The 14799-nt window shown below is 43.7% G+C and overlaps 1 protein-coding gene across 1 annotated transcript in view; it reads left to right on the forward strand.

Moving 5' to 3' along the window:
• The window catches only part of LOC144754121 (E3 ubiquitin-protein ligase TRIM39-like), a 215306-nt gene that overhangs the window by 70115 nt on the left and 130392 nt on the right, over nt 1-14799 (forward strand). Inside the window, exon 4 of the mRNA XM_078641688.1 lies at nt 3920-3942. Coding sequence (XP_078497814.1) covers nt 3920-3942 — 23 coding nt within the window. The remainder of the gene's footprint in view (nt 1-3919; nt 3943-14799) is intronic.

Here is a 14799-nt window from a genome sequence, read left to right on the forward strand (position 1 = left end):
GCTGCAGACCAATTATACCTCAAACAAATTAAATGTGTGCCTCTGGCCCCGTCCCTTAGCACTGCCCGTAGCCCTGCCCATGTAGCCCCGCCCCCTAACCCCGCCCCCTTATCCACATCTCAGGTGAGTACCTGCACTTATTTTTTTCGACTTAAAGCACTGATACAAACATGGTAAAGTAAAGCATGCAGGCACTCTAGGTCCCAATTAATCATAGCAATCAAATCCATGGATCACGAGGGAACTAGAAATGCCAGGAAAACATACAAGTTAACAGTCTGTAAAGCAAAGAAGGATTCGGATGAAGCTCGTGGCAGTTGTTAAAGAATGCTTGCCAAGCTAGGGACACTAAAAAGTTCTGGACCCTGGCGGTGTGAGGCGACCAGTCAGGAGCCCCCGAGCTTGACAACCACATCTCTGTCTTTGATTGGCACGCCCGCCTTTCAGCTTTATATGCAGACAAAGAAGCAAGTTTTGCCTCGAAAGAGCAGACTAGTGCCCTCTACCAAACTAATGGCACCCGTTTCACTTAGGAGGGCATTGTGTCCTCAATCAGCACAGCAGCTCATTCAAAAGCCCCGGGTCCCGATGGTACACTTGACGATCTCTTTTTGTATGACATCCATAGGTGGTCACAGTATATCATCGTGGTATTTAATGCCATAACTGACGGCGCCCCAATTCCGGGATCATGGAGGGGAGCGAAAGTCGTGCCAATTATTTTAGAAATGCGACAAGAATCAGCTCTGTAATTATAGGCCAATTAGTCTAATCAACTCGATCCAGTATTTAGTCGGGTACTTTTGCATAAGATACAGGCATGGGTCAAAGAATATGAAGTTTTAACCCCTTATCAAGCTGGCTTTAGGGAGAAAACTGGAACTGTTGACCAGGTGTTTCCTTTTCTTATACTCTGCTGGAATGCAGGGACTATTGAAAAGGGCAGTTTATACATTGCTTTCATAGATTTAAAGACAGCCTTTGACTAGTTCATAGGCAGAAATTGTGGCAAGCTCTCATCGATATGGGACTGTCAATAGAAACTGTGACATTGGTGATCCACCTACACGAAGATACTAGGGTACGGTGGGGTGCACACGGCAACTCACCGATCCAAATCCTGTCATTAGTGGAGTGTGCCAGGGCTGCGTATTAGCACCAACACTTATCCTTCTGTTTTTAGGAGAGGATCCGGCTGATGCTCCTTCACTGGGGGGGATGGAGGGGGGGGGAGTAGTGACCCTCCTCTTTGCAGATGACACACTGCTGCTGTCGACAACACGGGGGAGGGGGGGGCTACAGCGGCTCCTCAATCCTTTTAAAGATTTATGTGACACAAGAGTCCTAGTAATAAATATGAGCAAAACCAAGTTTATGACTGAACCCCCACAAGTCTTACAAGGGTTGGCCATCTCTTGGGGGTAGGTTTAAAACTGTCTGATAGCTTGTCATGGAAACCCCACATAGCCAAAATGACTCTGAAACGCAGACAGTTAGTAGGGGCTTTGGGGAAAGAGCATCACTCCTCATTTAGCAAGCTGGTTGCGGCTGCACTCCATGTCTAAGAAGTCAGACTAGTGAGCTCTGCGATGCATGGGTCAGAATTTTGGGGATTTGAGCAAATGGAGGAGCTCACTAGCTCAGAATATAAATTCCTAAGGAGTCTAGGGTTGCTGCCCCAGAGCACCCCTCTTTATCCCCGCATGCTAGACATGGGAAGGCACTCTATATTAATTGGCTGAGAAATGTCAAGAGTCTCCTATTGGTCATTGGGTTAGGAAACATTTGGGAAGCCGACGATCCCTCCATGTTCCCCTGGAAAAGCCAAGTCAAAGAACTCTATTGGGAGTAGGTAGTTCAAGCCGAGCTTCGTAGTGGGTCACGAGGGAAGCTCTCTCTAGACTTTATGGCCCATAACCTAGATCGGTCCCTTGGGGGGTACCTAGACTTCATAGAAACACTGAAGAATTGGAAACTATACACCCAGTTTAGGTTTGGCTTCCTGCTCTTGCATGATTTTTACCAAGAAACACAATGTTGTCCTGGTTGTAAAACCTCCAGGGAATCACTATCCCATGTAATGTTTGCTTGCCCACTATATGTGATAGCCAGAACTAACTGGCTAAGTCCAATCTGCAAACAGTTGGGAACCAATAGGCACAAAGAAGCATTGCCAACTTTGATGTCCGACGCTAGGCCCCTGTTTGCATGTGCCGTGGCCAAGTTCTTGAGCCAAATGTGGGGTATCAGGAAAAAAGCACAGAGGGTGAATGACAACTGATTGTATACAAAGGTCTTAATGGGTTGTGTGACCCTTAATACTTGAGCAAGGGTGGCTCATACGATTATACATTTAACATATCAGACTGCACATTATTTTTAATATTTTATGGTTTTTTTTTATTGTTGGTCAATTTTTATATCCCCTTGCAACCAGTTTTATGGTTTTTACTAGAATTGTGTTTCGATTGGCACTATATGTGATGTATGACACAAGTTGAATGGTTTCTCCAAGGGAAGCTTTTTATGACACAAATGTCAAAATGAAGTATACAACAAACATGTTTATCTAGTTTGTCTGAGTGCAGTTGGATTCATGAAAAACTTAGTTGAATTTCATACTTAAGGAAAGGCTTCAATTGCAGAATGTTTTCCTTCCAATTGTAAGATCACTAAAGGAAAGTGTTTATCTCTCACTTAGTCTAAAAAAAGAATGAATGAACGACTTGCAACCACCGTCACTGACCTTCTTCTGAATCTTTTAGAGAACACTGATTCTATATAGACATTTTGCAGCAATCGCCATCCAGCTCAGTTAAAATAACTAATCACACAACATCAACAACTTTTATGGTCCAAAAACACAGTCAGACCAGAAAGGAACAACCCTTTCCTGTGAATTCTAACAACCAATGAATAGATGCGGACTCCAGAGATCCATCTCAGGAGCTGGTTTCAGGCAGATCCTGATAATGTATGTAGTTGCCCAGAATGGTCAGGCCAAAGTTTTTGTTTGCTCAAACGTGTGCAATAACTGGGAGTGGAGATGGGTGTGCCTTGAAGGAATCTGAGATAAAGGCATGAAAGAGGGAGAGGCCTTACAGCTCAGCTGCTAAACAAAACTGTCCACAGCAACCATTCTGGAGAAGAATGAAGCAGGACGTGGTCTGGGGCTGTCCCCGCACTTTTAAGTGGCACCTGTCTCCCTCCTTCTTTTTAGAGGAGCCGGGTCACCTTCAAAGGATTTTAATATACCCATAACTTACCTCCTTGTTTCCAGGCCTTTTCCATCTTTCCGTCTTCCGTATTGGGTTGCATTGACACACGGCAGATGCAAAATTCTGTCCCAATAAGTTAATGCACAACAGATATGTTCCACGCTCACCCTAATCCACACATGCAACACTCATAGTGCTCACACAGTCTTTAGACAGGTCTTCTGCAACCTACCCAGAGCCCTAACTGTTCAAGCATAGCTGGCCATATATTAAAGGGCAGGCTGTATAGGTTGAACCTCCTAATTCCATTTTAGTAGTAATTACAGTGGGTGAGATGTCTTTAGGAAGACTTACATCACAGGAGAGGTCAAGGACCAGTGGTGAAAAGGTGAACTCTTGGGGTTTTCAGGGGTACAGACCCTTTTTAAATTACTAGGACTATCACCGTCTCTGCTGTGTCATTTGACCCCATTCAGAATATTACAGATTGTGCCGTGTCATGGGATTTCCACTCAGGATGTCGCCGCCTGTGAATATCAGACTTTGTACGAGGAGGTGGGGCGGCTCCCAGAGTCTTTTAACTAGAAATAGAAGAGTTCAATGAAGCTTAGATTTCAAAACACATTCCAATGCTAAAGTAATATAAATGTTAACATCTTCTGCGGAAACTGATTTCATTGTATCTTTTTTCTGTTTTACAGGATGTGAGAAGCACCCTGAGCAGGTAAGGCTGATGTATTATCCTCCTCTCGGTGTGTAAGAAGCATGTCTTGCTGCTGCAGTGTGCAAAGGCCACTGCTGAGCTCACAAATCCCTATCCTGCAAAAGAAATATGTGAAAAAAACGAATATTATAAAAAAGTAAATACTATTCACCTGTGGTCCTCGGAAACTTAGGTCCCGTACTTTGAAAGGTCCAAACTGTACCAACACTATTCTTCTTGGTCTCAGAATCCACAATATATCCACATGTTAGTTCAAACCCTTCACTTTGTTTTAAGAAATCTTCAGATCCTCATAAAACCTTATTGAGTTCTCAGAAATCTCTGCTGAGTCCCTGAGTCCTGAGAATTCTCACTCGCATCCTCTGGAAATTTGTTTGAGTGCTGAAATAATTGAATTAGTCTAGCACAAATGAACTTCTATCTTCATAAAACGTCTTTAAATTTTGTTAACCTACCACAAGTCTTATAAAAAGTGCCATGAGCCACAGCAAACTTCATAGCATTCCTGGAAAGCCCCCTGAAGTTTTCTCTCAGGTTTAGGGGTGGTGCACGGGGGTCTTCGATGCCAATCCCAAACTTCTCATCACATACAGCTCAAAAAGGCCTTTGAAAAACAGTTTCCAAGGATATTCTCAAAAGGCGAAAGAGGGGATAGGGTGGAGGGATGAAGATCCACACAGGACTCAATGGGTCCCAGAGGGTGAGTGTCACAATCACTGTATTCTGATGAATTGTTAAGACACAGACTCATACATTGGAAAGTAATCACACTGCAGACAGAGAACTGTGAGACGTACCTGACCATATGATTAACTCTAGATCAGCTCCCTTCCCGCTTCCATTTATGAATTAACCAGTTTTAGGCCTTAGCTGCTCATCCATACAGTAGACGATCTTGAGCCCAAGGGTGACAGGGACACAACCATCAAACCCTTTGCTGTACAGAAAAGATAAAATGTGAACCACAGGTACAAATGCCAAATAAACTAAAATGAAGGAATCAAAGTAATAAATTAAACAAATGAGAGCGCAGCCAGGCACAAACTAGTCCGGCAAGTAAGAACCTCAGAACACTCAAAACTTTTCAGAAAGTTGTTTTTGAAAGTTGTTTCCAGCCGACTCTGCCTGAATAGCCCCAGAAACCTTCTAGCTCTACCTCTTCTCTGACCTGTGTCTCCTGAGCTCCATCCCCAGTCTGTGCCTCGGGCTCCACAGGCCCGGTGTCCAGCTCTTCCAGTGACCTGCTTCTTTTTTAGTTTTACAGCCTCACGCCTTGCTGGTAATATTCTACCTACTCTTGTTGCTACAAATCTCAAATTCTGACTTGGCTGAGATTGTCTTTTTATTTGACACAATTATAGATGTTCCAACAACTGGGTCAGAATTGTCTAATCATGACTGTTAGAATTGGGGGTCTCTGGTTGGAGCAAGTAGGTACTTGTGACAAGCAGGGACCCTCTCCTCTAAGTCAGGGCAAAGGATGACCCTTCAGAATTACCCTTGCTCACCCTCTAGGTGCGTGGCGTGAGCAGCCAAGGCTATTCTTCAGGCGTTAGTCAGTTAAGCATTTGTAGTCACACACACAGTAAAATATACCAATCCCCCCACAAATGGACACCAGGCTGTGAGTATATAAAAATACGCTTCTTTATGTAAAAATTAAATATACTCTTTAGAACAGACTTCTCACAAGATCAAATAACGTTTTTGTAGCACCACAGATTGTAAATAGGCACTTTTCTTCTTAGTTGCAGTTCAAATGGAAATATCCTTGTTATATGTTCCCACAATAGTTCTTTTCACTTTATCTCCTCTTAAAAGCTAGTCTCTTGTCCCTTCTGCACAGTTCTCCTAGTTCCTTGGTCGTTTCTGACCAGATTGTGCACTTTTTCACCCCTCTAGGACCTTAGTGACTTGGTCCTGCACTTTGTAGCGCTTCGCGGCGTTTCTGACAGGGGAAATCCCGACCCCCTTCCAAGTCTCACGCTTCCCGCGTGGGACGCGGTCGGCCCGGCCGGGTCTCTGGGAGCGTACGGCCCCCCCTGGTCTGCGGGACCCCCGCGGGGGAGAGCGCCGACCTCAGAGCTGCCAAGGGGGGGGGGGGGGAAGGCCAAAGAACCCAGCGCAGCCCCGGTCACTCGTGCAGGGGCTCGGGTTGCAGCCTGCAGCTTCCCGACGTTCAGAGGATTCCAGCGGGAGGGGCTGGAGCGCGCTCACAGAGCAGAGCGGCGCTGCAGGCAGAGGCACACAGAGCGGTGCGAGTCAGCGGAAAAGGGGCGGCTCGCACCGCGGGGGATATTAACAGTACCATGGCACTTGTAGGCAGGCTGGCAACCCCAAAACAAAGGGGGGAAACAAACGTTGCGGGCCCCGAGCCCGATGACAGTCTCGGTGGCGGCTTTTCTCCGGGGACAGATGCGAGGTGCCCAGCGGCTCAGGCAGAGCGAGGCTGGCACCCGAGGCGTCCGTCCAGCGGAGGTCTGTCCCCTGGGTCTGGTTGCGTCCGGTGAGGATTTCTGGCGGGAGGGTGAGGCACAACAGCGAGCCTCCGTGGGCGGTGAATTCAGTGGTTTCCCTCGGCGGAGGGGGAGCGGCTCAGCAGAGCGGGGCTCTCCCTCGGCAGGGACGGGGAAACCGGCGAGCACGGCCTTGAGGAGGGGCTGGTGGGCACCACAGCAGCGAGCCTTCCCAGGCGGTCAACACAGCGATCTCCTCAGCGGGGGAAGAGCGGCTCAACGGAGCGGAGCTCTTCCTCGGCGGGGACGAGGAGACACAGTCGGTCACGGCCTCAGGGAGGGGCTGGGGGGCACCAAGGTCACAGCTCCGGCAGTGGTAGAAATCCCAGATAATTACCGGCAGACGAGCAGGGAGCAGGTTGAGCCAGATGGTCCTGTGGCTCAGGTCAGGGGGCAAGCTCAATCAAGCCCTTGGAGAATGTTTGAGCACAAAGTGTAGTGTAGCTCCTATTTTCCCAATAGGCTCTGCGCATTGGAATAATACCTACAGCAGTAAAGGCCTAGACCAGACGTTAACTAGGTCTACTACTGTCGATACTAGACTTAATTTTTGGGTTTGCCAGCTAAGCTCAGAGTTCGCTAGAAACTTTCTCGAATGTTCAGGAAAGAATTACCTCCCCTGATTAGACAAGAAGGGATTTAGTTTCTGACAACCATAGAACATGACAACTTTGCTCTCCCCTAATCAAGAGTCAATCTCAAGAGTCGTGTGAGCACAAGGCAATTATTTTACTCAGTCAGTACGTGCATTCTTAGTCTCATCAGAATGTAGAGAAAAGGAAGAGACGGGCGTGTTCAATAAAAAGGTGTTATTTATTGATCAGTCTCTTTTCTCATACATGAGAAATGGATCGATATTATTGCAATACTTATAGTTAAGTAAAGTGCATACATTAAAAGCAATAGTATAAAATAATACTGTAAAAACATTGATATGGTTTCTGAGCCATATGATGTTTAAAATGATTAAAATATATTTACATACACATATACATTTGACTAAACGTACTCAACTGGTGTTTCTAAATACGCCTACCCCGTGTACCTGACCTAAGTCTAATGCGTGGGCGGGAATAGAAAGTTACAGTTTAAGTTAAGTTTGTTTTTGCCAAGTGAATAACTAAAGAATTCTCTGTGAGGGGTTATTCAGTTCTGTACCTGGAATTTAGGATGAATGAGGAATGGTATCTCTTTCTCTGCTCTCGATATTCCAGGCTGCCTGCGAGGGCTGCCCGAAAGCGCCGGTGCTGGGTCTCTCGGCTTGAGATAGCAGCGCGTCTCTCAGCGCGTCAGGAAGGCGGGGCTGCTGCCTGCGGGGTCTGCTTCTGCTCTCGGCTTCGGCAAGTATGGCTGCTCCGTCTTGTCACCACGCGTGTGTTTGCATAGGGCAAGATCGGCAATATTTATACCTTAAAGGTGCCGGGATTGACATAAGGATGGACATAGGTACGTCAATAAAAGATGTCATACGACTTGCTCGTTAGCACATTCTTTACTAAAGTTCTCTGTGAAATCAAAACAATGGCCGCACGGATTGTCCAGGTTGTCATAGGTTTGATTTGTTATGAGAACGTCGTATGCCTTATCAGGGGCTGGAGGAATGTCGCTTGTCTAATTAGATCTCAAGCGTTATGACCTAATCAGATAACACGTTCCTGTGCCGTAGTGTGACTGCGTCAGATAACGGTATCTGCATCATGGGGGCTGTTCTTGCCTCATGGGCTGACTGTTAGTTAACTAGCTAGTTAGTTTAACCAGAATAGGGTCAGGAATAGGGGGATCGATTCAGAACCTATAGAAATACACGACACCCACTCCACGCTAACTATGGTCATATCTACTAATCTATGCATAGTATAACATAGTACAACATACTATAGAGTATAGTGTATACCTTACCACCCCAAAATACATAAATGCATTTCGAAATTTTCAAATATACTGAAAAATTGCAGTCATATATATTGTATGCACTTAAGCTATGAATTAAATGCAAAAGTAAACACGCATTTTATGCATTATTGCTTGTTGGTATATGAGAAATACACATGAAATGGCTCTTAATATGGCTATACAGAAAGGAAGTTCGAGACCATTTCATCACATAATAAAATATTTGTGAACATACCAGCGGGCAGCTAAAGTCTATAAAGTATCTAAAAATAGAAATCTTAGTTCTCTAGGAATAGTTTCTTACTTTAAGCAGAAGATCAGTGTCCCGAAAAAAAATATATGAAAAAATATTTTAGGGGTTTGCTGAAAAAAAAATGCTGTCCGTGAACTGGAGTGAAATTGTTCATGTGACTTTATTTTTAAAGTTGAAGGCCGAATTCAGGGAACGCTGTGTGCGAGTTTACTCAAAAGTCTCTATTTCTGTACTGGAGAGAACATCATATCATTCAGGCTTTCGAAAAAACTGTCAACAGCTTCATGAGAAAGTTCCTCTAAGTCGGAAATAGGTGTAACCATGCATTCATGCGCATGATTGTCTCCATTGACATTCTGATTTGCATTGCTGACAGAAGGTCGTACCTGTTCGATGCTGCTTTCATCTTGAACTTCACTACTCTTCAATCGTAGTGGTGAAGATTCCAGGAATGCCGTCATCAGGATTGGCAGCCTTTGAGGGCAGCACAATGCGTGAACCTTGGTAGGAACCAACAGTGTATCTGCATCCACTGGCGCATCCGATTGTAGCGTCAGACAGGTGTCTAACACGCATTCTTCTCCGCATAGCAAACACCTTAGTACAGGTAAAACACACCTTTGCCACATTGGTCGAAATGATAGAAACCAAGTCATGTTTAGGTCTCTAAGCCGGGAGAGTCCCAGGATTTTTGATATCCGGTCCCGGTATCCAATGGCTAGGATCGTATCTTCCATTGTCGCGAGAGTTTGATCTGTGACATGGGTTGCCATAACGAAAAATAAGGACTAGGAATAGGATTCCTGCAATTAGTCCCAGGATCAAGGGAAGTCCGCCAAAAATCGAATGGACGAAATCTGGAAAAATACCCAGTATGGCTTTGAATGGTGTTAATGCCATCGAAAATACTGTCTTAAATACCCCTGAGATCCCATTGGTATCAGAAATATTTAAGATTTCGCTCAGGATTTCCGCGAAATGTACGGGGGAATTAGTTGATAATAATGTATGTATCTCTGCAGTCGTCCTTGCGACTTGTAGATCATACGTTTCTTTTGATGACGTGAGCCTTGTAGGCGTCTGAAGAAGCACTGTTTTCATTCTGCTTAAAGTATCTATTCGAATAGAAGTAATTTTCAAACTGGGCCATGCCCTCGCCTCCCTGTCTGGAAGGGAGCTGGGGAACAAAGAACGTCCACAGCACTTGACCTTCGCAGTCGTAGTTACGAGATAAGGAGTCCCGGGCGTAAGACTACAACATCTGCGGTCTACAATTAGAATGTAACTCCCATTATAGAGTCTTTGAAAGAATGGTTATATTTCAGTTGCAGGTGCGCCTTGCTGGTGACATGAAAGGTTGTATGAATTCCCCTCACAGGCTCCATGCAAACTAATTCCGTTACACAGAAGCGTGCCGCTTAGTGACATAGCACAATTGTTGCCACTAAGAAACACTTTCTGTCCTTTATTACTGACACATGCATGTGAATAGGGCAGGTTCCATGTTGTTTTAAGGTACCCCTTTCCCAATTTCTCGCACATGCCAGCCTGTATATATTTTTGGCAGTATTGAAACCTGAAGGTTGAGATTGGAATATTTATGATTCCGTGGATTATCCATTCACTGACAGGTCGTTCTGACATTGTCATTGGTAATCTTTCTAGTTTTTCAATGCTCAAGATTGTATAATCAGCACCCTTTTGCGCCATACCGATTTGTCTATCAGTAAGGTTAAAGATTTGAAATAATGACGTTGTGTTGATTAAACGCCAAGGCACATAGCCTGAACGCAGATTTTGTAACGTCCAGCCAAGCTGTACTATAGAACGCAATTGTGACTGACCATGTTGTAATAACAGTAAGTCTTGCGATAATATATCGATTGCTGAAGACACAATGCTGTCCAATGAAAAAATTCTGGAGGACAGAGTCATTAACCCATTGTCCACTACAGAAAGTGATTTTTCCAAATTAATACGGTCAATTTCCCGTATTCTTTCTGTTGTTTCAATTTGAGTAACCTTCCAGGCCTTATTATATGCTGCATATACAGAGGCTGCTATGAAACGCTTTTGACGCTGTTTGCGTGGTCCCATTATGAAATCACGCAAGTCAGCACCATCAGTAAGTAAAGTTAGGTGTTGCTTAATTTCAGGCAGTGTGGAAGTCTGAAGCCATTGAAGGCATAATTTGCCCACACTGTAGGTTGTTATTATCCCTGGGTGATGTCTTAGGGAATATCTAGGGTCTGGCCTGGTCATTTTGAACCCCTGTGTTTTATTCAGGAATCTGTCTTGACAGTTATTAGTATCTGTGGGCCAGATCAACCATTGTTTCCAATCAGGATGTGTTCTGTTTTGGTTTAATATATGGTTTACGTCTATCTCTTCATCTGTATCAGAGCTATTGCTAAACATTGTTGGCTTTGGAATAGACGGTTTATTTAAATCTTTGATCTTGGCTAAGCCAAGACAGGTGGTTTGTTGAACAGTGTCATTTAAAAATATCATTTGTTCTGGGATCATGCAGGCTCTAAACAAAGCTTCTATACCCTGTACTTGCCATTCTTTTGTACCCCAAACACTTTTCAAATCAACATTTTTGTCCCAATAATCAAATCCAAAAGTATTCATTTTTTCAAAGAATGAATCTGAATATATCAATTTTGTGTTGGTTATCATGGTTTTGCTTCCTGTCTTGTTTGACAATTTAAAATAAAATGTTTCAGCATTACTTGTGTTAAAACCTTGAAAGTATGAATATTTGTCATAAACGGTTCTTGAGCTCCCTTTTGGAGGTGTTGCACAATGTTCCCATTGATTATAATTTAAAACATTTCTAGGTTGTGCAGATTTATGCAAAAAATGGTTTCCATAATGGTTATAGCAATACATACTATCATAATTTGTAGAACCTTGCAAATAATCATGTTTTGTAAATTTAGCAGACATTACTAAATCAGACATCATATTATTAATGCTTTCGAAGTCCCAATCATCAGCAAATGAGTTTGGTTTTGCAAAGTCACTCAAGGAGATCTTGATTTGGTGTGGATACTTCAGGATTTCGACCGGACCATAAATTTCATAGTCAGTGTAGTCCCAGGCTACCCCACCAGGTATCGGATTTGCTGTGAAGTTGGCTGAAGAAAGTTCTGAAGAAAGTTCTCTTTTCTCGACGTGTGAAGATGTGTGTGGTTTGAGGACCAAGTTGATGTTCTGACTTGCTGTGTCCATTTTAGCATATTTTCCCTCAATGAAGCGTCCCAAAGTAAATACCATGATGAGCCAAAGTATGAGGATAAATGCCCCAAAACCCACCCAAAATTCAATCCATGGAGAAATCAGATATGTTTCTTTCAGTTGTTTCAAAAGTTCCTTAGCTTTGTCTTTAAAGGATTTTGATGATGGCTGTGTCTTTGATTCACTGAAGCCTTCAGAGGAATCATCGAAGTTGATGAAGTACCCGGATGCAGTTCTGTCAATTGTTCCAATTGCTTCAGGATTTTTGTTTCTTGCATTTTCACTCGGTACTTCACTGTAGATTGGTGTGTCTCTGCTAAATGTTTTTATTTGGGTTTTCAGAGGTCTTAGTTCTATTGCATTGTTGCATAGTCCTTGTTGTTCTTCTGTAGGCGTTTCGAATGTGATGAGCCTCTTTGTTAGAACCTCTGTACTGGTAGCAAACCTTGGTGTTCTGCTACTCATTGGGAGTCCATTTGGCCTACTGTTTGTTATCGGCCACATGTTGTGGTTTTACCAGGTCGATGGATACAACTCGGTTCTCCTTTTTTCCAGCAAGTGGCGGTAGTACAACTGATCTTGTCCCGTTGACAGACAAGACAGCAACTGCTTTTCTGTAAGAAGGCCCAAATTCCTTCTTTACCGCGATCTTCTCCCTGACTAGATCCCCGACTTTTGGAATCCAGACAGGTCTTGCTGGGACAGGTGGTGATTCTTCAGTGGTTGTTGGCTGTTGTTTCAACTGTATGTTGCTCAGGTCTTTTCTTGTTTTGTTTAAGTCCTGCAAAATAGCCAAACGGTCTTTGACATCAAAGCTTTTTTCTTTTACCACTGAAGTCTGACTATCAAGGTCAGAGATCAACATCCTAGTTCCGAATAATAATTCGTACGGACTGAATCCCTTCAGAGAATTTCTTGGCAAGTTATTTAGACTACGTTGGACACTTATTAGATGTTTGACCCACCCAGCTCCCGAACCTAATATCCTTTCTATTATAGATTGCTTTCTGCCTTGGTTTTTTCTTTACACCATCCCGTACCCTCAGGAAGGAAGTGAGAAGATTCCCGCTGGGCTGTGCTCATTTGGCCAAGTTTCCCCCCAGGCTGGTGTGCCTGAGTGAAAACAATGGTCAAACGTAACATGCTCTTAGCGTATATGCCATTTAGACTCGCAAACCTTGTATAACAGTCCGGACGTCAGCCGAGTGCTGAGGATCTACATTATAAGTGGAAACTAGCCTGTATATGTTAATCGCAAGCCCTGTTTTTTACTGGTGACATTATCTGCCTTGATACGACGAGGTATTAAACTGGTTCTCTCCCCACTGCGATCTCTGTTGCAGTTTGGGCAGTTTTTTACAAACATGGTGTGATGCAGGCTCATGCCTGGCCACCAGTACCGTGATTGTAATTCTTCCAGAGAATCTTTTAATTTGAGGTGTCTGAGACCCTCGCCCATATGAGCGTCTGCGATTAACAAGTTTCTCCTGTCCATGTTTGGAATCACTCTATCCCCCACTCCAGGGATTCGAGCAAAAGGGACGGAGTTTGCATCGATTATGTATGTGTAATTGAGTGGATAGTTGATCGGTAACGCTGAGCAGTCGCCTTTTGATGACGTTTTCACCGCCAGCAATGTTTCACCGTCAATGTATTTTAATGTACGCTTTTTTCGAACTACGGGAGCCGATTGAGTGGCTGCCGCTGCGGCTGTTTCAGCCAATGAATTCCCTGCAACGTGAACGCCATCACGCTGGTGACTCAGTGAGTGTGTCACGTGAGTCTTTGGTAGTTCTTTTTGTAAAAGAGCTATTTGTTCCCAGAGCTGTTTCTGCTTTATTGGTGCATCTGTGTCATCTTTGTAACCGTTTTGAATCCATGTCTGCAAATCCTTGTTGTATGATTTGACGCAGTAATATGAATCTGACACTATAAGTGTCGGGAATTCGCGATCCGCATTATCTAGCGCCATTTTCAATGCCGTTATTTCAGTTTGTTTTTCTGAATTAGTTTCTACTGAGTGTGTCTTTGTTAATAGAGGTCTTAGTTTACCTCCGCGCCACACTTCTTTTGTAATCCCACATGTGGGGTTGTATGCTTGTTCTCCCCAAACGGGAGGTTGAGCATGTCCGTCTGTATAAATTACACAGGCGTAATGTCGTAGAGGCAGAATGTCGATTGGCAGAGGATACGTCTTTTCATATTTTAGATTTTTTAATTCTTCTAGTTCTGGATCAAAGTAGTAGTATACTTTGTCCGTTGTGATTGAATTCACCCATTGTATCCATTCCGGATTCAATGTTGTTGTTGGTAAATTACACGGTGTTGTTAGTGCTTCAAAAGCTGATTCTGCTGTTCTGACTGTGATATGTCTACCGTCAGCTTTGTCTTTTTCTTTAGCTATTGCGGTTTGAACTGCATGAACAATTTGTTCTGTATTACTGAACTTCTTTTCAGCTTTTGTGTACAAGTGTGATTTGAATGCAATTGGTACCTTTTCTCCCTCATTAGAGGTCAGGTATGTGAATCCGCATCTCCCTGGGATGACTCGGATCACAAGGTTGCGTGTATTATCACGTGTTTCTAATTTTGTTTTAATTAGCATGTCTGTTTGTAAGGATCTCAAAATTTCTGTGTGTGTTTGAGTCCAATTGGATCTTTTAAAGTCTGGTTTAATTAGATCATAAAGGGGTTTGACCCTTTCTGCGTAATTTGCAATGTATGTTCTTCCGAAATTTAGGAAGCCTAAAATTGACTGTAGGTTTTTTAGTGTTTTAGGTGCTTGGAGTACGGCGCATTTCTCTAGGAAATTGTCAGCCAGGCTTTTGCCTTCACTTGATAACTCATATCCTAAGAACAGGACTGTCAGATGGGCAATTCTAGACTTTTTGAAGTTGAATTTGTAACCCTCTGCAGCGAAACCAAGTATTATGGTGTTCACTCTTTTCAAGT

The sequence above is a fragment of the Lissotriton helveticus genome, chromosome 5_1 (genome assembly GCF_964261635.1).
Source record: "Lissotriton helveticus chromosome 5_1, aLisHel1.1, whole genome shotgun sequence".
Lineage (NCBI taxonomy): Eukaryota > Metazoa > Chordata > Amphibia > Caudata > Salamandridae > Lissotriton > Lissotriton helveticus.